Source organism: Arachis stenosperma, chromosome 1, assembly GCF_014773155.1.
Source record: "Arachis stenosperma cultivar V10309 chromosome 1, arast.V10309.gnm1.PFL2, whole genome shotgun sequence".
NCBI classification, from domain to species: domain Eukaryota; kingdom Viridiplantae; phylum Streptophyta; class Magnoliopsida; order Fabales; family Fabaceae; genus Arachis; species Arachis stenosperma.
The window spans coordinates 118,712,850-118,739,753 of NC_080377.1; the positions used below are offsets into that span (position 1 = coordinate 118,712,850).

The window sequence follows — 26,904 nt, forward strand, 5'->3', positions numbered from 1 at the left end:
TTTTATTAGAGATATTTAGAGCATTAATATGTTTTAATTTTGTGGTAGTGATAGTTGTGATGGGCGTCTCTGAGTACAATATTCTATAAGGACGCATTTCATGAGCGGGGGAGGTAAACTAAAATTCTCAACTAAAAAGATCTTGGTTTGAGTTTTTAGAAAGACAGTGGAGTATCTCCTTCTTTTAATGGTTTTTGAGAATTTTTAAACTGACTCGCAAAAATTAAGAAGATTAATCACTTTTTATGTATTTACCTGTTATATAGGATTGAAAAGGTCAGAGTATAGAGCCAATGTTAAACCTTGTTGAACTTTGTGTAAGATCGCTGCTTGGAATTCCTTCATTTAGGCCTTGGATTAATGAGTTAATAAATTGAAATTATGCTATTATTTGGATTTTTTTTTGTAGAATAAGAAAATAAATATTTAATTAGGATTAAATTTAACAAAAATATTATCAATACACAAAAAATCAGTTATTAAATTAATCATATTATATTTGTATATGAATATAATATATATGCGTTATTTAACTATCTTCGATATATATTTTATAATTTAAATTTTATACAAATTTTATACAAATAATTGATTTAATATTCAATTTATATATATATATATATATAAATTAAAATATTAAAATTTATGTATATTAAATTATAAATTCAATAATAATTGAAATTAGGTTTTTTTAATTTATTGATTTTTTTTTATTTATTAATTTTTATTTTATTTTTATCTTTCATAAATTAATATTTTATATATATTTAATTTTATATTCATAATTTACAATTTTAATATAACAACAGTCAATAAAATTTTATTTTATTTTATTTTAATTTTTTACAATTTTATTATTTTTGCACACTTTTTACGTGCTGTCTCCGGTTTATTAAAAGTTGTGGCCAAATACCTAATCATTTTGAGTTCAGACAGTTCCAAGAGAGACTAACTGAATCCAAACGAATTTCCCTCTGCATTTTGCATGATTTCTCTTTCTACTACGAAGCTGAAATTCAAACCCCTTACAGCTTTCGCACTCACTTTCGCTAGGGTTTATCGCATGGCCGCTGCACCTCCATCCTCCCCTCCGTCAAATGCCGCCGCCACTATTCCTCCTCTACCTCCTTCTTCGGCGGTTCGCGACGGACCTCCTTCCGCTTCTTCTGCAATCGATTTCCTCTCCATATGTCACCGCCTCAAGGTACTTATTTCCGCTGCCCTAGTTTGTAAGATGTGGTTCCTAGTTTATTTGAAACGAGGCATGATTTATTCGGAATTCGGGCAAAAGCTGAATCTTAAGACCAGATTATCTTAATTTTATTTAAGCTAACTAGAGATACTATGTATGTACAGGAGGACAGGAGTACATCAATCTAACGAACTAATATCTCTAATTAGCTTAAATAAATCACATTAGGTGTAATAGATTATGCTGTTCCATTGTGTTTGTATATCTGGAAGATAGCCTTAGGTTCAAATTCCGAATGTCATATAATATGCGAGTCAAATGGAGATTTCAATTACAGTTGTGATATTTTGCTCAATTGCTTTTGATTTGGAGTTCATTCATTTGTTTGGATTCTGTGTCTGATCTGAAATAGACAACAAAAAGGACGGGATGGGTTCGAAGAAATGTTGAGAATCCAGAATCTATTGCTGATCATATGCATCGAATGGGTTTGATGGCTCTCATTGCATCAGATGCCCCCGGTGTAGACAGAAACAAGTTAATACACCTTTCATTCCCTTGGTTACATATTATATATGTTTCTGGCTTTATGGTCGTTATTGTGCAGCTGATGATTTAATTACATAACAAGAGGGTAGGTTTTCAGCAACTTGTTTTTCTGTTAATTTTCAGGTGCGTGAAAATGGCCATTGTTCATGACATTGCAGAAGGTATGCTGATTTGCAGTTTGCCTTGTGCTGGTTGTTTTTGTCTAAAAATAATAAGGAATCTTTTTGGCTTTCACATGCTTCATCTTGTGGCTAAGAAATGCCGAGTTTAGCTGAAAAGTAATATATTTAAGGTAAAATCAATTGAAACATTGCTGAGAACAGGGGTCAACAAGGGCAAGTTAAAGATGAAAATAAGTATATAACTATCTAAGTGGTTCTTCTTCTTATGCTTTATTCTGAGACCTTTAGTAAGTTCTTTTTAGTAAGAATTTCTTACTTTGGTACTTTGTTTAATAGCTATTGTTGGGGATATATGCCCTGAGGATGGAATTTCAAAGGAAGAAAAGAGTCGGCGGGAACAAGATGCACTGGACTGTATGTGTAATGTTCTTGGAGGAGGATCTAGAGGTACACATTTTCATTCTGTTATTGAGCTTGATAATGAGCAGTTAAAGAAAACTTACATCCCTTGATTTTTAATTCAATTGTCACACTGAAGCAAAGGAAGTAGCTGATTTGTGGATGGAGTATGAAGCAAATTCTTCTCCAGAAGCAAAATTTGTTAAGGACCTTGACAAGGTTTGTGGCTCTTTCTGCTATTCTTCTTTCAGGGAGTCACACCCACCTATTGGGTCAATGCTTGCTTGTGGTTGTTATTATGGTCTTTGATTCACTACAATCGGTACCCGTTGGCTGATTTTGATTACTAACCTCCCCAAGTATGAACTATCCTTTGGGCTTTTAAAGATGTTTTCTATTCCATTGCAACTTTTATGAGTGGGTTGTATGAGTTGTATTTGTGTCATTGCAGATTTAAACAAGATAAGAAGTAGCAAATTATCATCAATATTCTGTCAGGCAGCAATGGTGATTATTCTTTAACCTTTTCCTTCTATGGTTCTTGTTCAATGCAGGTGGAGATGATACTTCAAGCTTTGGAATATGAAAATGGTGAGATAATTCATTAATTCTATTTTTCTCAATAGTTTTAGGCCTTGTTGAATCCTTTGAATTTTATCCTGATGTTAAAACTTTAATTCTGCATGATGTTGAATTTTGGGCATGTTAAATGTTTCACACCATGATCCTCCACGATTGAATGGTTTTCATAATTAAGACAATTTTGTTGGACTGGATGAGGTTGTAAGCTTTGTAATCTTCGGCGACTTGACAAATGAGCCTTAACATTATAGTTAGCTAGGAGTACTTACTATTGAAGAACTTGTTACCATAGGGTGCCATTAGTGATTAACTCAGTACCATAATAAGGATTATGGTAGATTTGAATTTAATTATTTTCCTGTTTCAGCTCACATATTAGAACATTTCTATGAATAGTAATGTACAAGTCTCAGAGCGACAGATCCATGCAGGATACATCCTACTAAATATTATAAAATTTGGTCAATAGAATGTCTCTGATTGTTTTACTCTCCATTTTAGGAGGCATGCATATTTAAAAGTATCATACTAATACATTGAAATGAGTGGGTATTGTGATGTTTTTGGACTAACTAGCATGTAATAAGCCATATGGTTAAAAATCTTTCAGTTTTGAACTTTGTTCTCTCATGGCTTTTTACAGAGCAGGGGAAGGATTTGGATGAATTTTTCCAGTCAACTGCTGGTATGACTTTCCTCCTCATCCGCTGTTTCCTATTCATACTTATTAGTGTTCCCTGATTGTGGTGAATATTTTACAGGGAAGTTCCAAACTGAAACAGGCAAAGCTTGGGCGTCCGAGATCGTGTCAAGAAGAAGGAAGAATAACTAAATGCTCGGATCAATCTGATTGAGTGTGTAGTAATAGCAGCATCGCTTTTACCAAGAAAAAGAAAAGGATTCAATGGTAGCTGTGCAATGAGACCAGCGTATGCTATTTCCCATCCATGTCCCGGATAGCGGGCAAGCTAAGCCATTATCCTGCCCATGGCGCACAGTACTCATAACCTACCAAACGCTGTATGTGAACTTGTGAAGCCCCCAATGTTTAGAGTTATCAACTTTATTGAAACAGAGAAATTATCATTACACGTCCAGCTGAATTAATGGTATGATTTTGGTTGATCTGCGAATTCTTACCCTTTTTTTCCCTTCATATTATTAGCATAGTTTAATTAGGGAACAAAATTTTTCTAGGTAACTAATCTATATAGTTAAAGTGAATAAAAAAAAGGTATAGACTTTATGGGCCAACATGAAGCCCAATTATAAGAAACTCATGATCTAGATTCTAGAGTACCAACCAAAAAAAATAAAATAAAATAAAATAAATGAGTACCACTATATGTAGTTCAGTTTCTTTTTTAACAAATTAAATATTTATATTTCTAAAATTTTTAAATTGATGAATATTGTGTTCGGGGTTTAGAAATTAATTTGAACACTCTTTGTCCATGCCACTTTATAAATCACATGCAACATACCTATATAAATCCAATGGTAAATAGACTTTCAATTTCTTACTTTAGCAAGCTTTTCAATTTGAAAAATATTTTCTCTATAATTTAGAATGTCTTATTAATGAAAGCTTGATGAAACAATAATGAAAAAGAAATCAAGGATGAAGGTGATTTTGGTTTGTAATTTGAAAAAGAAAAGATTAATTCTTAAATTTTAGGATTAAAATAATTCCCATGTACAACTTAAAAGGAATAATGAACCTGATTTTGTCAAGATTGTTTACCATGTATTTTTCTTTATTTATCCTTTTTTTTTATAGGTTAGTGATAATATTGGAGGATTGAACTTAGCAGTGATTCAAATCTAAAAGAAGTGAAATGATTTAACAACGAAAGCAATTGTATGTAAATTTTAACCGATGGAAAAAAAAAATTCATGCTTTAAGGTTTAACATTCCTTAAAGGAGTACACTATATTAAATTTAGTTAATAACTGCTTGTTGAAAATAATACTTTAGAAATCGATAAAAGCATGCACATGGTTAATAATAAACTACCATAAATCCATGTATCTTTCAACAAATTTTCATAAGATCATTCAAAAATATTTTTCTGTTACTTATCCCAATTCAATTTTTGATAGGTGAATGATTATCTCCAAGGATTGAAGTTAAGAGCAATGATATTTTAAACGGGAGTGGATCATCTCCAGTGAAAAAAATTAGATGGTATCCAGTGTTTAATCTAACCATTCATTACTTTTTCTCTCTTATTTATTTCTGGTCCCATTTATAGAATCAAAAGTAGAAAATCACAGTGTATCTTGTCAAGTGTTAAAAACACTGGAGAGAATCCATTTCCCATTTTAAACCCAGTGTGGTTGTTTATGAACATACAAAACAACCAAAAACAATAACAGCAGTAACATACAAGCAAGATGATTCATTACATAGGCCACTCTTGCAAACACATTCTACAATGTTTGAGAAAAATATTTTTACCTTCTTCAAAATCTATACAATTTAAGTCCCTGCTCGAATTTACGGAGGAGATGGCGTGATCCATAATGAATTTTGCATAAAAGAACGTTACAAACAATTAACTAAACTTCATCTCCGAGCAACTGAGGGATCATAGGATCCTGTCCATACAGCACCACCCCCGCCACAACCAGCACTACTGCCCGCTGCTATGCCATTGCTATCTCCATATGGTACAACGTTTTCTCCTACTTGAGCAAACGCCATCTGACCATGACCTCTCCCATAAGCATCAAGAAAGGGACCAGTACTGTCTACAGGCGTAGCGGCTCCAAACTGGTTTGGAGCTGTTTAAATGGTAAGAGTGCATCAGATAAAATATTTGTATAGAAAGGCCACATAAAAGTAAAGCACTGACATACAAAAGCCAAAGAGTTACCTTTTACTCTTTTCTCAACGTTCAAAATCTCAGCTCGTAACATTTCAACTTCTTTGGCCATTGATATTAGATTGTTCTCCTTGGCTTTCATTTCCTCCACTAGCTCTATGTTTTTGTTCTTTTCATACTCGAATGTGGCACTATTAACACATTTACAGAATCAACAATAAGAGAAAAGATAAATAACGAAGAACAACGAGAAAGTATGCAACATGACGGGAAAGAATTATTTCAAATATTAAGCATGTATTATTTGATAGATATTATAAAACCACTTTTCAAACATTTAACGTTTTATATGATTCTTGAATCCAATGGCAATAACACATGTAGTATATCTTATCAATAAGAGAATCAACCAGTATATCACTCTCAATACACACTTTTAACATTGATATTATTGCTTAACTTTTCAACTCTTCACGTATTTGAGTGGGAAGAGACAAAAAAAAAAATGCCCCCACCCACTAAGTGTGGTCAATTACATCGACCAAATGACATCCAAGTATTCTGTCAAAAACTAAGTTTTAGGAAAGCCTTTTCAATCACATTGTTACAATGAATTGAGTAATCAAGCATCAATTCCGATCTACATGCATATGAAAACAGGCATGCAACAGAGTCAACAAACTTCAAGACTCACCGTAATCTTTGGTGCTCTTGCACTAAACTGTCCAGTTCAGCCTGCAAATCTGGAGTACTCTGAACATCACTACAAGCCTTCTTCAGTTCCTCAGTGGCTCGTTGAATTCGGGCACTCAATTCCTGCCTGGAAGTTGCCAAGCTCTGTGCATTAATATGGGCCTGCTGCAGTTCCTTCTTTATGCTGTCACCTGCTCTAATATCTACCTCCATTTTAGCAATCTTATCCAGTAAAACTCTGATCTGTATGTCACTTTCCGTCTGGATGCTTCTAATGTGTGACTTCACCTTTTGCACATCCTGAGTAGCAGCCACAAGTGCCTCCCTTAAGGCCACATGAGTATTTGCCAATTTCCGGTTATCCCCAATGAGTCGCTCTATTTCTACTTCCTGAGCTGCAATTTTATTCTCCAACAATTGAGGAGAAGGCAGGGACTCCAAAGAACGACCGGCAGCAGAACTCAAACCAGGAAATGTACCGTGCCCCATCATCCCCAAAACCTAAATCGCACGCCCCTCTAACACGCAGGCGGATTTTTTCCCCTAGCAGCCATTCATCAGACACATCACAAACTTCTTGTTGAGCAAGTAAACATCAATACAAAAACCTCCAAGATACCTACAATCAAATGCACGGCTCCAATTAACACAGATGCAAAAAGTCATGATCCTTATTAACAACAAAACTGTCAAAGTCAGAAATGAATTCCACAAATGAGAACTTCCGAAAATGTTAGAGCAAGCATTACATCAAAAGGTATAATGGATATCGCTCAACAAGTGGCAAAGTGCAAGTGATAGAGTATGTTATTGAGGCTAAGCATTTAGAAGTTAAAAATCACATGTTTCAAATAGTTTGCATCATACTGAAAGGTTCATGGTGAGGTAGGAGTATGACCTCGATTAATAGAAGAAACATATCAGAATTAAATAAAGTGGAGCTTAATTTCACATAATAATAATAATAAATAATAATTAGCAACCAAAATTGAATGCGAAAATCAAAGACAAAAACCGAACCGATGATAGGAGGAACTTAGGGGGCGGAAGAGACAAGTCTGTATGAAGCCATATAAAACAATTGGCGGAACAGTAACGGCAAACGGGGAATCTTCTCAGGTCTCGTTCATTCACACGGCAAACGGCGACGGCGACCGACCACCACAACAAGCGAAAAAAAAAAAAGTCTGCCCAATTTACAGAATTTCATACAATAGGGTTTTCGTTTTGCAAAGACCAATGTAGTATTGTTATTAATTAAATGCTCTTCAACTTTTCCCTTTTTCGTATGCAAATACTCTTTTCTTTCTCTATTTAACCAATTAAAGTGGATAAAATCTTGATTAAAATAATTGAGAAAAAGCTACCTTTGTATTAATTTTTTTTACTCTAAAGATTACCTTTTATGTATATTATATTAAAAATGAATATTTCAATTTAGTTTTTCAAGGCAAGTAAAGAGCAAATATTTCCTAAACTCTTTAGGGAATTTAATAAATTAATATCTAATACAAGATATTGTATATAGAAATTAGGTTTTTTTTTTAATAAAAATAGAGTTAAAATATTCCTAGAAATATTATGTTTTAAAACATTAAAATATATATTTTAGTGTTATTCGTTTTAAAAAAATATAAAAATACAAATAAATTATAATTCAAAAGGTATAATTTTTCTATATGTAAAACTTCGAATATCCTTTCTCTCATATAAAGAAAGGGAACATAAAAATATTTAGTTTCGCTGCACGTTTTCCCTTTTTTCTTTCATATTATTCGTATAGTTTAATTCAATACAGGGAACAAAATTTTATAGTTAACTAATCTATATGGTTAAAGTGAATAGGGAAAAAAAAAAAGAAAGTGATTATCACAGAGGGTACCGAGTACGTTTATAGTTTATACTTGATAGGATTCACATTGCCGCCGTTGAAACTTGGGAGGGCGCGTAAAAGGAAGGGCACTTCTCTCTCTTCTACGGACATTGGCGGTTTTCTACTCACTCACCTCCCCCAATGGCCTCTCTTCGCTTTCGTCTCCGAAATCTCCTTCTATTCCCTTCCTCTATACACCACCACGTACTAATCTCTCTCTCTCTCTCTCTCTCTACCATTATTACTATTTATTTCTCATACTAACACTCTAACACTACTCTTTTTTTTCTATTTCCTTCTTTCATCCTAGACTACGCTGCTTTCATCTTCTCTACACCACCAAGGTCCTCTTCTTTACTCTCATTCTTGTTTTTCCATTTCACTTCATTTCCATATTGTTCTATGTTTCTTCTCTGCCAAAACTCGCGTTTCATCAAAACACCGAGCTGAGATCGAGCCTTACGTATATGCTATAGGGATTTGCGGAAGCTCTCGAAGCTATGGCGTTGTTGATTCGCCCAAACAGTGTCATTCGGACTCGAAACACGATGAGTTGCTTCCCGATGTGGAGATTGCAGCGCTCCGCCGCGAATTCGAATCTGCCAAACAGAGCTTTCAAAGGATTCCCGATGCCCTCAAAGAAATGCCCAAAATGAATCCTAAAGGTCAGTTCATTGCTTGCTTCCACGTGTGGTTTGGTTGTGAATATTGATCTTTTGTTTCTGTCTTTATATTATCTTATATCTTTATACTCTGTGTAATGGCTCATATTGAGTTGAACTGTTATTTTGTTTGAATTGGATTAGGCATATACGTGAATAAGAGCTTGAGATTGGACAAATTGCAAGTTTATGGTTTTGACTACGATTACACATTGGCACATTACTCATCTGCCTTGCAGACTTTGATATATGACTTGGCCAAGGAGTACATGGTGAATGAGGTTAGCTCCAACCCAATTCACTTGTGCTATTTGTTTTTCTGTTGGTTTTTAATCATGTGGTTACTTCTTTCAGCTTAGGTATCCTGAGATTTGCATGGAATTCAAGTATGATCCAAGTTTCCCCATTCGAGGCTTATACTATGATAAGTCTAAAGGGTGCCTAATGAAGCTGGATTTCTTCGGGTCAATTGAGCCAGATGGATGTTATTTTGGTCGACGCAGGGTATTTGCTGCTCATTCTTATGTTTTGTTAGGCACATGTATGCATCGTATTAGCTGCTTTTGCTATTTAATTACTTAAAACCTTCTCATGAATTGCTGTTGCTAGTTTTCTTTGACATATCTTGTCCATTATAGCCAAAGTAAAATATTACCAGCAAAATATTTTCTTTACATAGATTTCTTTCCTTCCAATAATTTACAGCTAAGCCGAAGGGAAATTCGTGATGTATATGGAACACGACATATTGGTCGCGATCAAGCTCGATCACTTGTTGGTTTGATGGATTTCTTCTGCTTCAGTGAGGTTAGTTCCCTCTCATTCTGTCCTCCAGTAATTATTATGAAGTATATGACTAGAGGAGCTTTAGTATAGTCAGGTATTGGACCTTTGACCTAGTGAATGGCTGAATGGTTCTTGTAATTCTCATGTGTCATAGATGATTATCATTTCTCTGAATATGCATATTTCAACAGTATATAGGCAAATATTTACTTAGAGGAGGAATATGCTCAATTTTTAATGGAACTTCTCTTAACGTGAATTGCAGTTGTAAGGGCCAACTCAATAGGACTATAGTAGTTGATCCACCCAAATCTCTAAATTCAGTTGAAAGAACTCCATTACTGATTCTCTCTGCCTTTCCTGCAGCAGTCTGCTGTCTAATGCAGACACTTCCCACCATCAAACCTTAGGTTGAGATCTGATTGTTTATAATGTCACTTTGTAGGCATGCCTCCTTGCAGATATAGTGCAATACTTTGTTGATGCCAAGCTAGAATTTGATGCTTCCTACATATATGAAGACGTGATTCGGGCAATTGATCATGTCCACCGGAGTGGCCGGGTTCACAGAGGAATTCTCTCTGATCCACATAGATACTTGGTTAAAAATGTATGTTCAAGCCGTTTTTCACATTTATGTTAACTAACGTCCAAGAATGTTTCCAATAACCACCCTAAGTGGTCTACAATACGATTTTGTGGTCTAGTATTTTTTCTTCTTATTTATTTATTTTTCCCCATGTTGTTTAGATTTTGTAACTGTTATTCATTTGTGTGTGAGTAACTCAGGGGACGATGTTGAGTTTTCTTAAGATGCTAAGGGAGAAGGGCAAGAAGCTTTTCTTGTTGACTAATTCTCCTTATTACTTTGTGGATGGAGGAATGCGTTTTATGTTACAGGTATTTTCTTAGGAAGTCATAGTCTACATCAGATAATGAAAGAGTCTAAAGTGAAGATGCAACCACACATAGTTTCATTTTACACCTTATTTCTGATGCAACAGCTATTTCATTATAGTTGGTTGTGAAGATAAATATGTTACTTCAGTAAATTCTAGAGAACAGGGAAGCTATGCTCTTCTTTATTTACTGAGCCTATAATAATGCACATATGCTTTAGATGGATCTTGTATTCTTATATTTTTCTCATATTTGCTGTTATTTCTTTCAACTCTTCATCAGGGGAAAAAGATTGAGTAAGCGTCTATGTTTATAGTTGGTTTTGATGACCATGTACAGAAGTTCTCTACTTGTCCCAAACGTAGCCATTGACTACGGCCTGGTTTATCTATATGACTTAGATCCAATTATTCTTTTCAATGAGAAGATATTCATTGAAATGCTTGAAAATAAATTTATAAGTGGGAGGGACTTTACTATGTTGGAGACTTGGAGTGATCTGTAGGGCACATGTTGCTCAGATGGTTATCGGTCTCTCTTTGTTTAATAAATTTTTTATTTGCAGTTCCTTAGTTGTGTGTATTCACTTCTTGTATTTGTCCATAATTTTTTTTTTTGAACGTTGATTAGGATTCTATGGATTGTAGAGACTCCTGGATGGAACTGTTTGATGTTGTGATTGCTAAGGCTAATAAACCACAGTTTTATACATCTGATCATCCATTCCGGTCTGTATCCATTTGAGTATAATTTTTGTCCTTTGCTGTACTGTTCTTGGTTTTTATTTTATAACTTAAAGCTTCTTTATTGAGGAGAAATGTATTTGGTTCTTCAAGTATTTTTCTCATCCCATCATGAAGATCATTTTCTTTCTTCAGTTTCTTTTCACATCTCTTTGACACTTGAAGTCATATATTCTTGAATTCTTTCTACAGCTCCTGATTGTTGTTGGCAATTCTGTGCAGTTGTTATGACATGGAGAAGGACAAATTAACTTTTACCAAAGTTGAGAAATTTCTTCCAAACAAAATATATTATCATGGATGCCTCAAATCCTTTCTCCAAATAACCAAGTGGAAGGGCCCAGAGGTATAATTCATTTGATGTTTGATATGCCGTGCTGTGTAGTAATTTTTATTTACTAGCCTTTTTGTTCACAATCAGATTTTATAGAATAAATATGAAGATTTTTTTACATTTAGCTTCTAGAAAGCCAAAATTCATATTTTACCATAGGTGATATATTTTGGAGATCATCTATTTAGCGATCTGAGAGGTCCCTCAAAGGCAGGTTGGCGCACAGCTGCTATCATCCATGAACTGGAGGTATATCTGCTATGTAATTCATTTTTCATGTAGATATTTTAATATCCTGTCATTATTTTCAGAACCCCTGCAAGTTACAGTTACCAAAAAGTTTAGTATAATTAAGTTTGACAATTACCATTTTTGTATAGTGACTCTATTCCTGAAGAATATTTTTTGAGTTTATATATTTCTTCTTGAGGTATTGATGCATGGCATAGTAAACATAAGAAGAATGGACATTTATATGGGGTGTTTCATTAATAATGCAGAATGAAATACGAATACAGAATGGAGATAATTACCGTTGGGAACAGGTATTTTTCAGACTTGGTTACTATTGAGTATTGACTTTATTTCTTGTGTTTCATTCTTTTTAGGATATATGACCAAGAAAAGGTAGAAATGAATAGTCTTGTCTCTTATGGTTATGACAGAAAGGTCCATAATTCGAAACATGGATATGATTCAGAAGAGAGTGCTATATAAGTTGACAATGTGAGTTTAATTGCTTTTCTTCATCTAAATCTTGAATCTCCCAACATTTTATGCTTCTATGCAGGCCAAGTTTCATATAATACAAGAATTACTAGGTAAATTGCATGCAACTGCGGCTAATAGTATGAGAACCTCGTCTTGCAATTTACTTCTGGAAGAACTTAATGGGGAAAGGCAAAAAGCACGCAATATGATGAAGACGATGTTTAATAAGTCTTTTGGAGCAACATTCCTGACTAGTACAGGTCAGGAATCTGCTTTTGCTTATAACATTCATCAGTATGCAGATGTTTATACCAGTAAGCCGGAGAATTTTCTTCTCCATTCAACTGAAGCTTGGCTTCATGTTCCATATGATGTCAAGATTATGCCTCATCACGTGAAGGTAATCCAATTTTTCTCCCTAAACTTCATTATTTCACTGGACAATTAACATCATCATGCTCTTTTTTACATGAAGAATATTCTTGCTTCCTCATACATTTTCTTACAATAACTCGTTGCTTGTCCTTTCCTCTACTCAGATTCCATCAAGTTTGTTTAATACCTGATGAACTAGTCCTCAGAATCATTCAAACTGAGTGGCATTCCGTGGTTCTACTATTGCCGGTGTAATGGCGGCGGCAATTGAACTAGGTGTTCCATTATGGAGGTGCAAACAGGAGATACTTGTTGCAGCAGTCACTTCCATTCAGTTTAATTCTTTTGTTCTTGATTTCCCCAATATCTGGGCGTTTCTAACAAACTCGGGTATGCTGTTTTTAATGGAAAATAAATCAGTAAAATTGCTCCGTTTATAGAAAAGCGTTTTATTTCTAAAGGCTGTCAGGGTTTCATCTTAGCATGAAAAAAAAAAAAACAACTAATGATAAGGTTCCTGCATTAGTTGTTTATGATTGATGAAAATTCATATCAGCACTTCATTGTTTAGATGGATTGGATGTTCCATCATTAACATGTCATTCATTTTTTCTATGATCGCAACTCGTAGATGGCAACTGCTGTCGATCCACAGGAACTTGCAATCAATAATCATTAACCAGAAGTGCTACCAAGTCCTAGTACGAGGTCAAACATGACGATTTCACTGGTGGATTATAGCATGGGTTAACTTATGAGGGGTCTTTTGTCGTCTAGTAACTAAATCCTTGCATATTCTGACATGGTTAGGGCTTTGGGTCGGCTAATGTTTATTTATATACTCACTGAGTCTGAAATGTTGCTGCAAATTGCAACATATATTAGTCGTCAAAAATGCGGATATGTTCAACTCTTAATCTGGCAAATCTCTTGTAAATTTTCATAAATAAAAACTTAACATCTAAGAAAAAAGGTTATGAAGTTGTATCCTCATTACAGGAACTAGGAAACATGCGAAAACAATTCGTGCAACAAATGCATTCCTTATTACAGGAACTAGGAAAAATGCTTCGGGACTCAAAATAGTTAAGGCAAAAATGATCATCGGTCTTCTAACAAGGCTACAGCCTTCGGCTCCGCAATGAGTGTCGAGAATAATAAACAGTACGACATAATAAAAATCGATGGCTGAATTAACTGGTAGAGAACTGTTGAATTGTATAAGGAATTATTTGAAATTTTATAATGAACCATTCAATTGCACATTTATTTTTTGAGCAATGCTTGTAACTCTTATGCTAACTAAAACACCCCTGGCTGTGCAGGTACTAAACTAAACGGCCTGCTGATGGGTGCTTCCTTTTTTTAAAAAAATTTTGTTGTGTCGGAACCAATACTCATCATTTTATCCCGTTTGCACTCAACATATGATACAACAATTTTAAAGGAACTGAACTTCCGGAGGTTTTGAATCCTCTTTCATCAAGCTTCAACGGCATCCTGATCCATTCTTCCTTGGTCGACTTTCTTTTCAGCCAACATGGCAGCATGCTGTTCCAAGTATTCCCTGCTGTTAATCTCTGTCAATCTGCATCAAATTTATGTCATTATCAGGCATTGAAACAAATACAGTGGTAGTTCTTGGTGGGAGTTTTATTTTTGATGTTCCATTTCCTTCCTTCTTTTTATTTTCTTGGCTGTTCCTGATGTCAAAAGTGTTTTAGATGAGAGCTTTCAACTAGCACTACTTGAGACAGGAATAGTAGATCATATTGCTTGCTTGAGTTTCTTTCAGAGTTGTATCATACCTACTAATAGTACGGTCTTTGGCAAATCCGAGTTCATTGTCTACACAAAGGTCGGAGACATCACTTTTCTGTGATCTTGAAGCGGTCCTGGGTGCCATTTGTTTAGCCTCTGATATTGTTACTATTTTTTCAAAAAGCTCTTGAGGGCTTCCTTCAGCTGTACACAATAGCCTCGCTTTGTTCTCATATGTAACCTGTAAATCCCAACAAAACAAAGCATAATTCTTGTTCTACTCTGCCATGCAAGAGAATGAATTATAGAAGTTAATACAAATGCATATGATTAGCTACCACCCCATGACTCAACAAGGTGGCATAAGCTTCAAATTCTTAAAAATTCTTCAACATTTTAAGAACGAACCAGGAATTTGTACATCAGAGGAAACAGGGCAAGTGGCTGCTATATAGCTAGCTGTTATGACTCTTGTATTGAGCAGAACATACAATTAAATGCAAAACGTTGATAAAATTTAACAATCACTCACAAAAGGCAAAGTTTTAACATGAAACAACACTTACATCAATTAATGTGACAAATCTATGTGCAGCAGATTTATTTTGAAGCCCGAAAATTGGGATGCCTTCCAGTGCTAATGTGTGAAAGTTCTCTGTGTAAACAAAACAAGACATTCTGTATAAGATTGATTGATGGGTTTAATATATGGTGGCAATTCTGCAAAAGTATGAAGGATAAGAAGTATTCAAAGTGGTAAGAAAAACTCTCACAATGGAAGAAAATGAATGTATTTCCCAAAAAAAGAAAAGAAATTTTTATTCGATTTCTACCAAATTCAAAACTGAAATCATTTTTTTCAACCATATTTGGAATTCCTAATAAACAACAGAACCAAATCCAAGGTCTTTTGGTGGGACATGAAAGATATATGCATGAGAAAATCCACTTGAGCAGATATTGCTTACTGAATAATCCCAAATAGTCTGCAGCAGCAAGAGGCCTGTCACAAAGTTCCTCAAAAGTAAAATAGGCACATCCATTAGCTCCCAATGGAACCTGATGAAAAAGTTAAAACAGAGTAAGATTGATAATAGTAGTAAGCATGTTCTGTGTATATGTGTGTATCTCTGCAGTATAGAATTTAGCACATACTTTCAGTTTCCTTCCCATCACTACTTCCACTTCTTTGGGAGTAGCTGTTCCTTCTCCGACTAACTGCTGAAACTTTTGCTTAAGAAAGGCAGATGAATCTGTGCCAATGAAGTAGAATCCTTCTTCACCCTGCAGTCAAATAGACAAAAAATCAAATTAAAATAAATCTAATGACTTGAGATCAATACCAGATAAATCTACATAAAAGAGTTTGGGACTCATACTGAAGTCATTTTGCGGTAGTCAATTGATGAACCGATCTCATGTATTACACATCTTTCCTGCATCAGTATATGTATATTAGAAAAAAATTACTGATGCTCAGATGTGCACTTAATTCTTTACTTCTGGAAAAACAGACAGTCATTCCTCAATTTAACTGTTGCTCCAACCACAATTGAATTTGGTTCATGCTAGCATTGACGTGGTTTAAATTCTAAAACATTGATTTCATTGAGTCTAATGTTTCAGGCTAATATGCAACATGGTGAAAGCTTAAGAGAAGCCAATATGACATTTATCTCAACTGAGGAAACATTTAGAAGCACACCTTCAATGTCGCAATGAATGGCAAAAAGAGATCCCTCTGCAATCCTCCCTCATATAGATTATCTGGTGCACGATTCGAAGTGGCTACTAGAATCTATAATTGTATCCAAGCATGTCAGAAATTTGAAATTTTGAGAAAATATATAGGCAACAACTGCATAAATGATATTATAGAGAGGCAGTTACATGGTAATATTACTTACAATGCCTTTGCTAAACAAATGTTTAAACAAGCGATTTAGTATCAATGCATCAGCAACATCTGTTACCTTTTCAGAAAAACAAACAATCTCAAGTCATTGAAGCACAATATGCAGATCAGTTGCCATGGAAATAAATATTAGATTGACAAATTTACCATAAATTCATCAAGACATAACAAAATGGCTTCCTCAGAAATTTCCCCTGCAACAACCTCAAGTGGATCTGATAAACCCTTATGCTTCTACAAGGATAAACAATAAGAAATATAAGAAAAGCTACCTTCATGCATATAAAGATAACATCATTCCAGTAACAGACAACAGAATCAATGAATGCTCAAAGAATCGATCTCTTCTGTGCCTCTTTAAGATTCTTACCCAAAAATCATACATAATATTGGCACTTCCCTTACAGAAAGTAAAGATTTCTCATCGACAAGAACCGCACAAGAAATATAATTCAGTTATAGCTTCCACAATTAGCAGGCACAGTAAACTTACTTGTAATAGGCCATGTACTTTTAACATGAAGTCATGAAAATGGATCCTCTTTTTCCTCCAATTAGAGGGCCTGAAGAATTCTTAAAAAACAGTCAAGAGATCAGATGACAAGGTTGATCCTCATAAAAGCACACATCAATAAAATCTTCTTAAAATGCTTTAATCTTCCTATAGTTAGACTTGAAGAATATGAGATTTCAATGTAGCTTTTTTTAAAGAATAAAAAAAAAAAGGAGCCAATGGAGAAGGAATTAATGTCAAACTCACAATTGATCAAAGAAAAGGTCCATCAGCATAGTTTTACCAGTACCCACTCCTCCATACAGATACAGACCCTTTACTGGTGAATGAGAAGGATGTGACAGCAAACGAGACCACAACCAGCCACTCCTGCAGACATAATCATTCTTTAGAACTCAGAACATGATGCGAAGGTAGGGAGTAAAAACTGCAAATTTGAACAGACATGGTAAACAAACAAATAAATACTAGTAAAATAGAAAAGTATACCTTACAGGTTTTTCCACATTGCGATCCAATTGGCATTCATCCGCAGACTGAACAAGCTCGTCATAAAGTCTCTGAAGTTCCGTCAAGGTTACTACCTGCCCAAAGATCTAAACTCATTAAACATGCTTTAAACAAAGGATAACAAGATTATGTGAGAAAACCACTAATAAAATTCTATCTAATAGCATTTAACCATTAAACAAAATTTCCTAAGGAAATTTAGGAATTAAGATGATGAGCTATATTTATACCTGGCATCTATCACCATCTACTAGCTCGCCGCTACAGATTCTTCGTTCATACTCCACAAGAGGCCCTGCTCTATTTGTTTCTGCAGCTGAAAACAACAACTTCCAATACAAATCAATAAAAGCATAGAGGATTTTCAAGCTCTAACCAATACAGCACAGAGAAAAAAAATCAAGATCAAAAAGGAAAGGCGAACCTCCATTGGTGAGTTTTGCAGCGTGAACTGAGATAGCTCTTGTGGATGCGGTGAATGAATGTTTCTTGAACAAGTTGGTTTGAGCAGGATTAAGAACTCTGTGACATGAGCTATGAATATGAGAGGTCTTTTGCAATTGATGTGGTGTTTCTGCAACTACATCACCGATCCAAATTACCGCCGGTCGCAACCGGCGAAGAGAACGAGCCAAGCTTGTCATCTTCTTCAACCACTCTCAACTCCAATTGAGAACAGCAACCCTCAGAAAGAAGCAAAGAATTCCTGAAAATTACACATTTTAACTAATTACAAATTAGTGATCATTTTATCTCGAATCATAACGATTTCCCATACGCATAGAAGCGAAAGTTTTCATCTTCTTTGAGAGAGGGGGAAAATAAAAGAAAAAGAAGCTTGATTTATAATTTGACTGTCACTAAAAGATTACATATGAATAAAATAAAAGTCGAATTGGAAGAATATTCAGCAGAGTACAAAACTGATTTGGATCAAATAATTGTAAACGCATGCATGAATCATAAAAGTAATTCGGATTTTAGCAATGAATAAACGGCATTTCCAACATGACGCGAAATGAAGCGTAAAAAAAATAGGAATAAGAAGAAGCGAGCGTGCCTGAAGGAAGAAGAAGAAGAAGTAGAGTGCGAAACACGCGAAAAGAGAGAAAGAGAAAGGGGATATGAATATTGATATTGATAGTGAGACTGATACGAGAGGCTCCTTCCCTCGATGGCTGTGATCTGAGCCTTATCAACCTGCTTTGTTTTTCTTCGTTATTATTATTTTAGTGTTTGACTCAAAAATTCAGAGAAGAGATGGTGTTGCTGATTTGGGTATTTGCTACTTGCTACCTCACAGGGTTGCAGCAAAACATGCTTCAATTCTCAACCAACTCAGGTTATGGAGCATGGACCCTCTTTTCTTTAAGCTCCGGTCTTTGTCGTTCCTTTTTTTTGGTTCTATCTATCTATCCACTCCAAGGAATATATTTCCCTCGTTTTATTTATTTATTTATTTATGTTTGTATAATTTTTCTTTTCATGTCTTATTCTTTATCATGTAATTGTTTTTAGGAAAAGACTAGGGCAAGCAATTTTGTGTTTTTTAGTCAGTACTTAATTATTAAAATAAAAGTGAGTAATCTTCTATTATTAGATATAATTTTACATCATTAAAAATATTATTAATGACCAATTAATAGTTACAAAATACCAAAATTACTTACCTAGCATTCCTCTTGTTTTTATTCTGCGCTGGCCCCACTAATCCATGATCCCATTCCACTTTTGTGTTGGGTCTGGGTATATATATCAATGTGTGCATTTTTACTAACCATAGTGTTTTACCATACATTGAAGATTGTTGATGGAATTCATTGTCTAAGCTTTTAAATGCTTATATTCCGTTACTTTTAATTTTGTTTACTTAATGGTATTTCTAAATAATACAACTTGTTTGCCATCTCTTTCTAAAATATACTTTATTCGTACAATAATAGAGCCCATCACTTTTATTTAAAAAGAAATAGTTATAAATTCATGGAGGTATCTCTTCCACGTGGGCCAATGAACTGGTATTTGGCATCAAGAAATTAAGGAAATTAATATTTTTATTTTTTACCTTGACTTTACATATATTGAAAAATATTGCTCGAGTAAAGTTGTTATTTCGAAAGGATTAGAAATCGGGAATTCAATTAATCACAGCAAACATTGAAGACACGTTTTTATATCTTTCAAGTTTCATTTATTTATTTAAAGTGAAAAGTGTGTAGCAGAATGAATTTTGCTTTACCTATGAAGAGTACAAGAGCAGTACTAGAATTATTCAATTTGTTTACGAATATCCAAGTTTTAAGCTCGTGATTTTATTCCCCCACAAACCTGCATTTCATGCGGTGAACAGTAATCTTCACTGATTAATTAATAAAAGTTGTAAACTCCAATCGCTTGTACTTTGTAGTAGGTAATAGGGTTTGGAATCCAAGAATCCAAGATAATATTCCTACAACTTGTACACGTAATCAAAACTAAACAAATGCACGAATCCTCCATGGTGCAAGGATTTAGATTTTTCTGTTTGCACTATTATGCTTGGAACCTTTCAATCGCTTTCGTTAATGTAATGTTACGTGGATCCAAATTTAATCTAATCCAATCTAATCCCCACCACCACCCTTGTCCCTTACTGGAAGCGCCAAAAAACACTGTTTTTTGGTCAGGAACAAAAAACGTGCTTCACTTGAACTCATTCTCACACACGAAATATCTTCTTAACTTTTTAAGTACTGTAAGCCTATTGGGCTACTAACTTTCAATTTTTTAGCCCAGTTTAACAGAAATGGGCCTAAACTAGGCCCAATACTGAAGCTTCGTCGCTCTACCAACCAAACAGTACAAGCTTTGACAAAAAAAAAGGAGCTTAAGCAGATGCAGAAGTGCACCACACACATCACCTTGGTAGCGGAAACTGATTCGAAAGAGATCGGAGAGAAGAGAGAAATGGCGAATCAAGGCGCTAAGAAACGCAAGGAAGAGAACGCTCGTCACATGGCTAGGCTTCGCCAAGTCATCATAGCCTGCAACGTACGCTATCTTGTTCTTTAACACTCTCTTCAATTCTGATTTTGGATTTTCTATGCTAGGGTTCCTTTCTCGGTCGATTTTGTTTCTTTCTTTGCATGCCTCTGCAGAACTTGGCTTTTTTGTTTGTATAGATTTTAATTGTATAGAATCTAATGGCTAATTGATGAAATTTAGAGTAAGGGGTTTAGATTAGTGATATGAACTCAAATGAGTTATTTTTCCTTAGTATGTTGATTATTGATGGGGTAATTAATCAATTAATTAACAGGTAATCTATGTATTAGTGAGGATGTTGTTCTTCCATTCCACATTCACCTGGACGCACTGGATTGGACTAATTGTGACATCTCTGGCATATTTTATACCATATAAACAACTTGCTAAGATGGCGACGCCAAGTTATGATGACGATGGTGAACTTTTAGATGGTGGTTTTGATATGACTACTGGTGGAGTTTGTGGGTATGTCTTTGTCTTTGGTATCATGCTCTGAAATATTAATTTGTTTGGGATTGGCACTGGTAAAAACCTTGTCAATTTGTTGTTCTCATCGTTATGTGAAAGTTATCACTTGTCACACCCTCCCCTTCTTTGGATTTCCATTCAATGGGCCACATTTTCATAATGGTGGTTGCCTTTTCTGAACATTTTATGCTATCTCTAAGTTTATGTATGGTATCTATTCTTAACTGTAGCTCATCTTTTGCAGCTATTTACATGATGTTATCTACATAACATGCTTTGTGCAAGTTATGTCTATCATCTCTGGAAAATTTTGGTACACATATCTTGTGGTAAGATCCATTTTCAGGCATTGATAAGAGGATACAGCATACTTAAGATTGGAGTCAGTGACAGTTGCTCATCTCTTGACACTATGCAGATACCAGCTTTTGGAGCATACCAATCTTTTGGCTTCATTAAAGGGTTTTTGCCAGGACGTTCAGAGGTATTTTCACGTTCTTAATTTGTTTTGGATCCAAACTTCTTTGTTCCTTCCGAGTATTCTTCTAGTCTAGAATAATGCAACTATCGTTGCAAAAACCAGGATTCCCCGCTTAGTTTTGAGTAGGTGGAAGTGGAGCCATTCTTCTATTTTGGTTCATTTTTCACTTTTAGACCACGAAAAGGACCAGTCTCATTTCTATATTGTATTGCATTTTGTGAATCAGGAACCATATGAAGATGAAAAGACCCGCAAGAAGAGGGAAAAGATGGAGAAGAAAGCATCCAGGCCTAAGTTCGTCAAGACAAGAACTAGATAGGTTTTTGTATTGTTTGAGTGTACACCTAGTTAGGTAACAACAGAAATATTCAAAACTGATGCGATCGCTCTGTAATTTCCAGTTATTATGAGAACTAGTTGTATTTTAGTCGAGTTTTACACTTTTACTTTCGTGTAAAATAAAACAATCTCTAATTTGTAAGTGCTCCTTTTTTTTTTCCTTCTAAACGCGATTGTTGGGACGCGATTGTTGGGTCATCAATACACTGTACACCTTTTTAAGAGAAAGTATAGGGAGCTAATAGCCTAAGCATACAATGTGTACAATAGAGGTTTAGGAAGTATTAGAGATATGACCAATAGTGTTACATTGTCTCGTCAGGTTACGCTTTTGGGATGAGTGGGTTCATGACATGGTATTAGAGTTTTAGATCCGAAAGGTCAAGCGTTCGATTCTTGGTGAATTCCAAAATCAACTTAAGCTTTTAGGATGAGTGATTTTATGACATGAGATGTTTATTATCCCTAGTATCTGGATGATTATTCTAGATAATATGGATAATGTTCATTTTATTTAGACCAAAAATTTAGTCCATTGTACACATTGTACGCTTAGGCCATTGACTCTCTAACACTACCTTTTGTTTAATCATCACTTGAAATCTTATGACTGACTGAATTGAATTCCAATTCCTTTCACATGATTTAACAAAAAAGATTCAAATCTTTACATTAGAGCTTTAGACCAAAGGCTAACAACATTAATCACGGGATGTAACCAAACAACTATACTTAGATTGAATGGAGGCACTGACGCCATATTTCGCTAATTGAGGCCAGTAAAATTCTTTATTATAAATAATTCTATACTGCATAAATACAACATATCATCAGCTGCGACCGAGTTGTATCTCAGAAAAATGAGAATATACATTTTTGGGGAGGAAAAATAGAACAAATTTACAATGTTAATTCCTCCATATATGTTATATCACGGTCATGTCAACAAATGTAGACTGTTTCCTTGGATAGAAAAAGAGCGGCAAGGGTAGTTCAAGTTATTTTTCTAACTGTATGATGCTAACATGCATCCACTATTTGCCACTCATGAAATGACAGTCTTGTCTAGAGTCACTGTCAAAAGATTGAATTCACGTCCCAGAGACCAAGTTAGATCATTGTGGGCATCAACGCTTAAGTTGTATTCCTTGAACTGACCGTTATAAGTTATTACAGACATAATGGCCCTGGAAAATTGGAGATGTCAATAGTTCAGCAAGCATATAGGTACCATGAATTAATTGAAACTTGGGAAAGGCAGAAATTGTTAACAATTGGATTCCACATTTAGTTCAATGAACAATTAGTTTGAAGTGACTATACTATATAGCTACTTAAATAGTTCTAAGCCTTGATTTTCATCTAACTGACCATAGTTTGTCTTATTATATATAAGGAATTTGTTAAGAACTACCTACAGAATCTCAGACCATTATAGTATTAGTCCTACATGACCAAAAAAAGACTATTAAGTCCTATCAAAAGTTGTACAAAAAGCATTACAATAAACCTCGTGCAACGGAACAGCAGCTTATAGATTTGAGAGGTTTATCAAGCTAAGAATTATAAGCAATCAGATTAAAAACTACAAGACATTTGCAGGATCTCTGTTTAAGATGAAGGTCAAAACTCAGTCTTAGAGCACATGTCAAAAGCAAACAATAAATACCAGGGGAGACAGGGACATCAAATAAAAAAGATATTGCCAGGTCGACCTGAACAACTAACAAGGCACTCACCTACAAGCTAAAAGTTCAGATGTTGAGGAGTCAGTGACATTATCAACCTTGCGAATTACCGCATAACTGTATGAGAAACAGCAGATTTCACAGAGCTGAAATGTTAGAATGTTTGAAAATTTGAAGCTCTTCGGGAAATTAAGGATAATATGAAATATTGCCAATGTTAATATAGGCCAATTTAAAGTTTTATTGAGTAATGAACCTAGTTGCTTAGCCTCAAAATACTTCACCTTTTGATCCCAGCAGGAACAACATTATGAAGTACATGATGAAAAGCAGGATCGAGCACATCGCTTACAGCATCAGGAATAATTGATCCAAGAATACTACTCGATCTCTTGAGTCTGCAAAAATATACAGAAACTTAAGTGTAATACAGAGAAGGTTGGACACATCTGATCATCGCCAAGAAAATCTCAGATGATTGTTTGGGAATATCAAGAGTTCAAAGACATTATGCTGAAGCTTTCAGTGTTTGGCTTCTCTTATTCTTTTGGCGTGTCCACATTAGTATGACCAAGCGTTCAATTTAAAAAAAGCTTAGCCTAATCTTTAGTGTTTTGAAGCAACCCAAGCCTTGGTGATATGTTGGCTTGTTAACATTAATAATATGTATTACAATAGAAAGTAACAACTAACAACAAGTGAAGAATAATTGTATATTTTAAACTATAATTCTCACCTTGGTTGTGAAGCATGTGCAAGAGTAAAAACATGAACAGAACCAGAAGAACTCGAGGCTGCAAGAATATCCGGAAGCTGCTTTGACGGCCCAAATGACAAAGAATAAATAGTCGATGGATAAGACCCCCTTCGAAAGCTATATGACTGCTAAGAGATATTAGATTCTACACATTAAGTAACCAAATTCATATTGGAAGTGGTTTCAAATAGCACAAAATTTTATTGTTCACCTTTGTTGCATCTGAAACCAAATGAACTCTGATTATGGTTCCTTGCTCGGAAGCTGTGGCTATATACATTCCATTTGACGAAAGAACCATTGCAACCAGTGGTGAACGATGAGCCTCAATCTGTATTTTAGGTTCAACAATAATGCACATCACAATAAGTAAAATATATAAACATGCATATCAATTTATATCTAGTACTAACTACTATGAAAAAAATACAAACAAAAAAAAAAGAGGCAGTTATGCCCTTGAAAGGAAAACAGCATGGCCATGTGTTAAGAAAATTAAGATCATTTACTGGGATGAACTTAAAAATCAAACCCACTGACAAATATTATAGTAACAAAGCCATTTTGTTTTATTATTATACAGCACAATTAAGAAAGCCAAGTTTATGCCATAACCTCACAGTGTAAGTGACGATCCATGACATTATACAACAATGCAGATCCTTTGGTGGTGCTAGCAGGAAGAGCCAAATAGCAAGCATCCAAAGAAGTGGAAAATGCGCATATCCCTGTGAAGAAAGTTTTTCCAGAAAAGTTTATGGATAATACAGGATATTAAAATGCGCAGGTCCTACGTTGTCATTTTCAGTGCTGACAATGATATATATGCAAGAACACAATTTATGAAAATCATACATGCAACCACTGCAAAAGTAGTGCTTAGCACAAACTCTCCTGATTGAATGGAATCTCATCAAGTATTAATTCCAGCCTCACCTTTAATGTTTGGCACTGTGTCAATAGTCTCCAAGATTGTGAGGCTATTTAATTCATATATATAAGCTTTGTCTTGTAAAATGACAACGAGTCTGCGTTGGAAAGAAACAGAGAGATGGGATTATTCTTAGCGACGAATGAATTATGCTGATTGGGTCATCTAGATTCCAGTCTGAAAGTATAATCAATCAGGAAATAATTGTGGGCTAGAATGAATAGTACTCTTACCATTCCAATTATCTAGTATAGTAAATTAAAATAATTGAAAAAAGTGGAATCATTTTATTGATTATTGGATTTGTAGTTCATACATATACACAACCCAAAGAGTAGGAGTGCAACTATTAAGTATACACAAGAAACAAAAGCAGTGTGATGGTGAATATCGAGGAAACAACACGATGCTGTAATCAAATATTCATAAAAAGAGATCAGAGTTCAAGCAACAACTTCAGTAGTACTCAACTTCATTGAAAACCATCGCAACGATCTTTGATGAGCACTTGATGCCCAAGAATTCTCCCATAACATTTTAGCAAGAGTAAATCATGAATTCATACACAAAACAAAACAAAATAAAGCAAAACAAAACAATACAGAATAAAATAGGAAAAAGGTAGGAAAGTAGAGACTTTTACCTTTGTCTATTCATGCGAACAGCAAGTATTGAAGTTAGAAAGTTCAATTCCCTAAGAGCAGCAGAAGTGGTTGTATTAAATAAACAGAGACGGCGTGGGGACAGAGATGGCTGCATCACTCGGACCAATGCAGACAATCAGATCACAGAGAAAGCTAAATTAAAACCCTCACACAAAACAACGAAGAAAAGCAACTACCTTATCACCAGCTCCAACAATAGCAAGAAGACTTGAGCTGAACAACATCTCAACAATAACAAAACCTCCAACAACTACGAGATCGAAAAATAATCATAAATATTTAAGAAGATAGCAGGGCATGTAAAAATTGAAATATTCATGGAGTTTGGAGCTATACATCTTTGGTAGCAGAGCCTTCCTGAATTGGTATCAAATATTCTGAATCCATCTCTGGTGCCAATTGCGAAGCAACTGCAGCAAAGAATGTTGAAATTAGCGAGAGGGAGAGTTGAGTTGAGAACGAAAGGGATTGAATTGGAAGAAAGAAAGAGTACGTACGTGTGGTCCTGGTTGAAAGAAGCGCAGAGGATAGGGCACGAAGATGAAGATGACTGGTTCGCCATTCGAATTCGGATTTGGAAGCTCCCTTCCTCAATGATTGGGAATACGATTACGATTACGATTCTGATTACGATTTTTTGGACTCTGCAATTCTAAGCTCCTTACGATTCTCATATCTTTCCTTCTGTGACTGCAATGGCGTCCACTTCCACCACACCACCTTTCAAAAAACTAAAATATTCTTAGTTTATTTTATTTTAAATGAATGAAATCACCTCTTTAATTTTAAAACTAATCTTTTGGTATTAATTTTAAAAGGACTAAAATATCTTTTAGGTTTAAGGATGTTTAATTGGATTAGAAATTAAAATTTGAATTTGATTATGAAAAGGCTAAAATTTTTCACATAGTTTATTTGAAGAGAGTAGAAGACTAATTTACCATTATTTTTAAAAATACAAAAATACTCTTGTTATTTATATTTAAAGTTTTAAAATATCTTTTAATCATTAGTTTTAAAATGACTAAATTATTTTTATAGGATTAATTAAGATTAGAGTAAAGTAATAATTATATCCCTGAAATAAAAAAAAAAGTAT

General features: G+C 34.7%; 6 protein-coding genes across 10 annotated transcripts; 3 read left to right on the plus strand and 3 right to left on the minus strand.

Moving 5' to 3' along the window:
* The first annotated feature begins 922 nt into the window (after nucleotides 1-922).
* Nucleotides 923-5,192, plus strand: LOC130968178 (uncharacterized). 5 transcript variants are annotated; one of them, XR_009081543.1, is made up of 9 exons: nucleotides 923-1,204; nucleotides 1,605-1,729; nucleotides 1,865-1,902; nucleotides 2,200-2,310; nucleotides 2,402-2,481; nucleotides 2,817-2,853; nucleotides 3,488-3,529; nucleotides 3,606-3,953; nucleotides 4,948-5,192. XR_009081543.1 is itself a non-coding variant. In XM_057893333.1 (8 exons), exons 1-8 carry the CDS (start codon nucleotides 986-988, stop codon nucleotides 3,674-3,676), a joined length of 723 nt encoding a protein of 240 aa, XP_057749316.1. In that variant the 5' UTR covers nucleotides 923-985; the 3' UTR covers nucleotides 3,677-3,969. The 5 variants fall into 5 exon arrangements, 1 of the variants encoding a protein (XP_057749316.1); XR_009081553.1 differs by lacking the exon at nucleotides 2,402-2,481 and adding an exon at nucleotides 2,514-2,621; XR_009081544.1 differs by lacking the exon at nucleotides 2,402-2,481 and adding an exon at nucleotides 2,514-2,584.
* Nucleotides 5,193-5,285: 93 nt separating this feature from the next.
* LOC130968177 (protein FLX-like 4) lies at nucleotides 5,286-7,637 on the minus strand. Its single transcript, XM_057893314.1, has 4 exons — nucleotides 7,386-7,637; nucleotides 6,367-6,984; nucleotides 5,724-5,863; nucleotides 5,286-5,631 (listed from the first exon to the last, which is right to left on the minus strand). Exons 2-4 carry the CDS (start codon nucleotides 6,855-6,857, stop codon nucleotides 5,414-5,416), a joined length of 849 nt encoding a protein of 282 aa, XP_057749297.1. The 5' UTR covers nucleotides 6,858-6,984; nucleotides 7,386-7,637; the 3' UTR covers nucleotides 5,286-5,413.
* Nucleotides 7,638-8,294: 657 nt separating this feature from the next.
* On the plus strand, nucleotides 8,295-13,731 carry LOC130968701 (uncharacterized). The gene is made up of 15 exons (XM_057894114.1): nucleotides 8,295-8,442; nucleotides 8,549-8,582; nucleotides 8,715-8,903; nucleotides 9,045-9,181; nucleotides 9,255-9,404; nucleotides 9,606-9,707; nucleotides 10,132-10,296; nucleotides 10,476-10,586; nucleotides 11,217-11,314; nucleotides 11,552-11,675; nucleotides 11,823-11,912; nucleotides 12,164-12,208; nucleotides 12,454-12,774; nucleotides 12,914-13,139; nucleotides 13,381-13,731. Exons 1-14 carry the CDS (start codon nucleotides 8,380-8,382, stop codon nucleotides 12,938-12,940), a joined length of 1,656 nt encoding a protein of 551 aa, XP_057750097.1. The 5' UTR covers nucleotides 8,295-8,379; the 3' UTR covers nucleotides 12,941-13,139; nucleotides 13,381-13,731.
* A 67-nt stretch (nucleotides 13,732-13,798) lies between these two features.
* LOC130968712 (uncharacterized) lies at nucleotides 13,799-18,835 on the minus strand. Its single transcript, XM_057894126.1, has 15 exons — nucleotides 18,510-18,835; nucleotides 17,874-18,155; nucleotides 17,680-17,765; nucleotides 17,429-17,523; nucleotides 17,186-17,308; nucleotides 16,919-16,988; nucleotides 16,573-16,659; nucleotides 16,418-16,483; nucleotides 16,216-16,308; nucleotides 15,890-15,946; nucleotides 15,666-15,794; nucleotides 15,479-15,569; nucleotides 15,077-15,165; nucleotides 14,558-14,751; nucleotides 13,799-14,337 (listed from the first exon to the last, which is right to left on the minus strand). The coding sequence occupies exons 2-15, from the start codon at nucleotides 18,091-18,093 to the stop codon at nucleotides 14,232-14,234; spliced, it is 1,506 nt and encodes a 501-aa protein (XP_057750109.1). The 5' UTR covers nucleotides 18,094-18,155; nucleotides 18,510-18,835; the 3' UTR covers nucleotides 13,799-14,231.
* Nucleotides 18,836-20,299: 1,464 nt separating this feature from the next.
* Nucleotides 20,300-21,988, plus strand: LOC130973637 (uncharacterized). Its single transcript, XM_057898261.1, has 5 exons — nucleotides 20,300-20,479; nucleotides 20,748-20,941; nucleotides 21,189-21,273; nucleotides 21,363-21,428; nucleotides 21,652-21,988. Exons 1-5 carry the CDS (start codon nucleotides 20,324-20,326, stop codon nucleotides 21,742-21,744), a joined length of 594 nt encoding a protein of 197 aa, XP_057754244.1. The 5' UTR covers nucleotides 20,300-20,323; the 3' UTR covers nucleotides 21,745-21,988.
* Nucleotides 21,989-22,526: 538 nt separating this feature from the next.
* On the minus strand, nucleotides 22,527-26,545 carry LOC130956882 (autophagy-related protein 18b). Its single transcript, XM_057883844.1, has 11 exons — nucleotides 26,303-26,545; nucleotides 26,142-26,215; nucleotides 25,982-26,055; nucleotides 25,784-25,893; nucleotides 25,146-25,237; nucleotides 24,825-24,937; nucleotides 24,421-24,540; nucleotides 24,189-24,334; nucleotides 23,737-23,850; nucleotides 23,504-23,569; nucleotides 22,527-22,951 (listed from the first exon to the last, which is right to left on the minus strand). Exons 1-11 carry the CDS (start codon nucleotides 26,365-26,367, stop codon nucleotides 22,810-22,812), a joined length of 1,116 nt encoding a protein of 371 aa, XP_057739827.1. The 5' UTR covers nucleotides 26,368-26,545; the 3' UTR covers nucleotides 22,527-22,809.
* Between the last annotated feature and the right edge of the window lie 359 nt (nucleotides 26,546-26,904).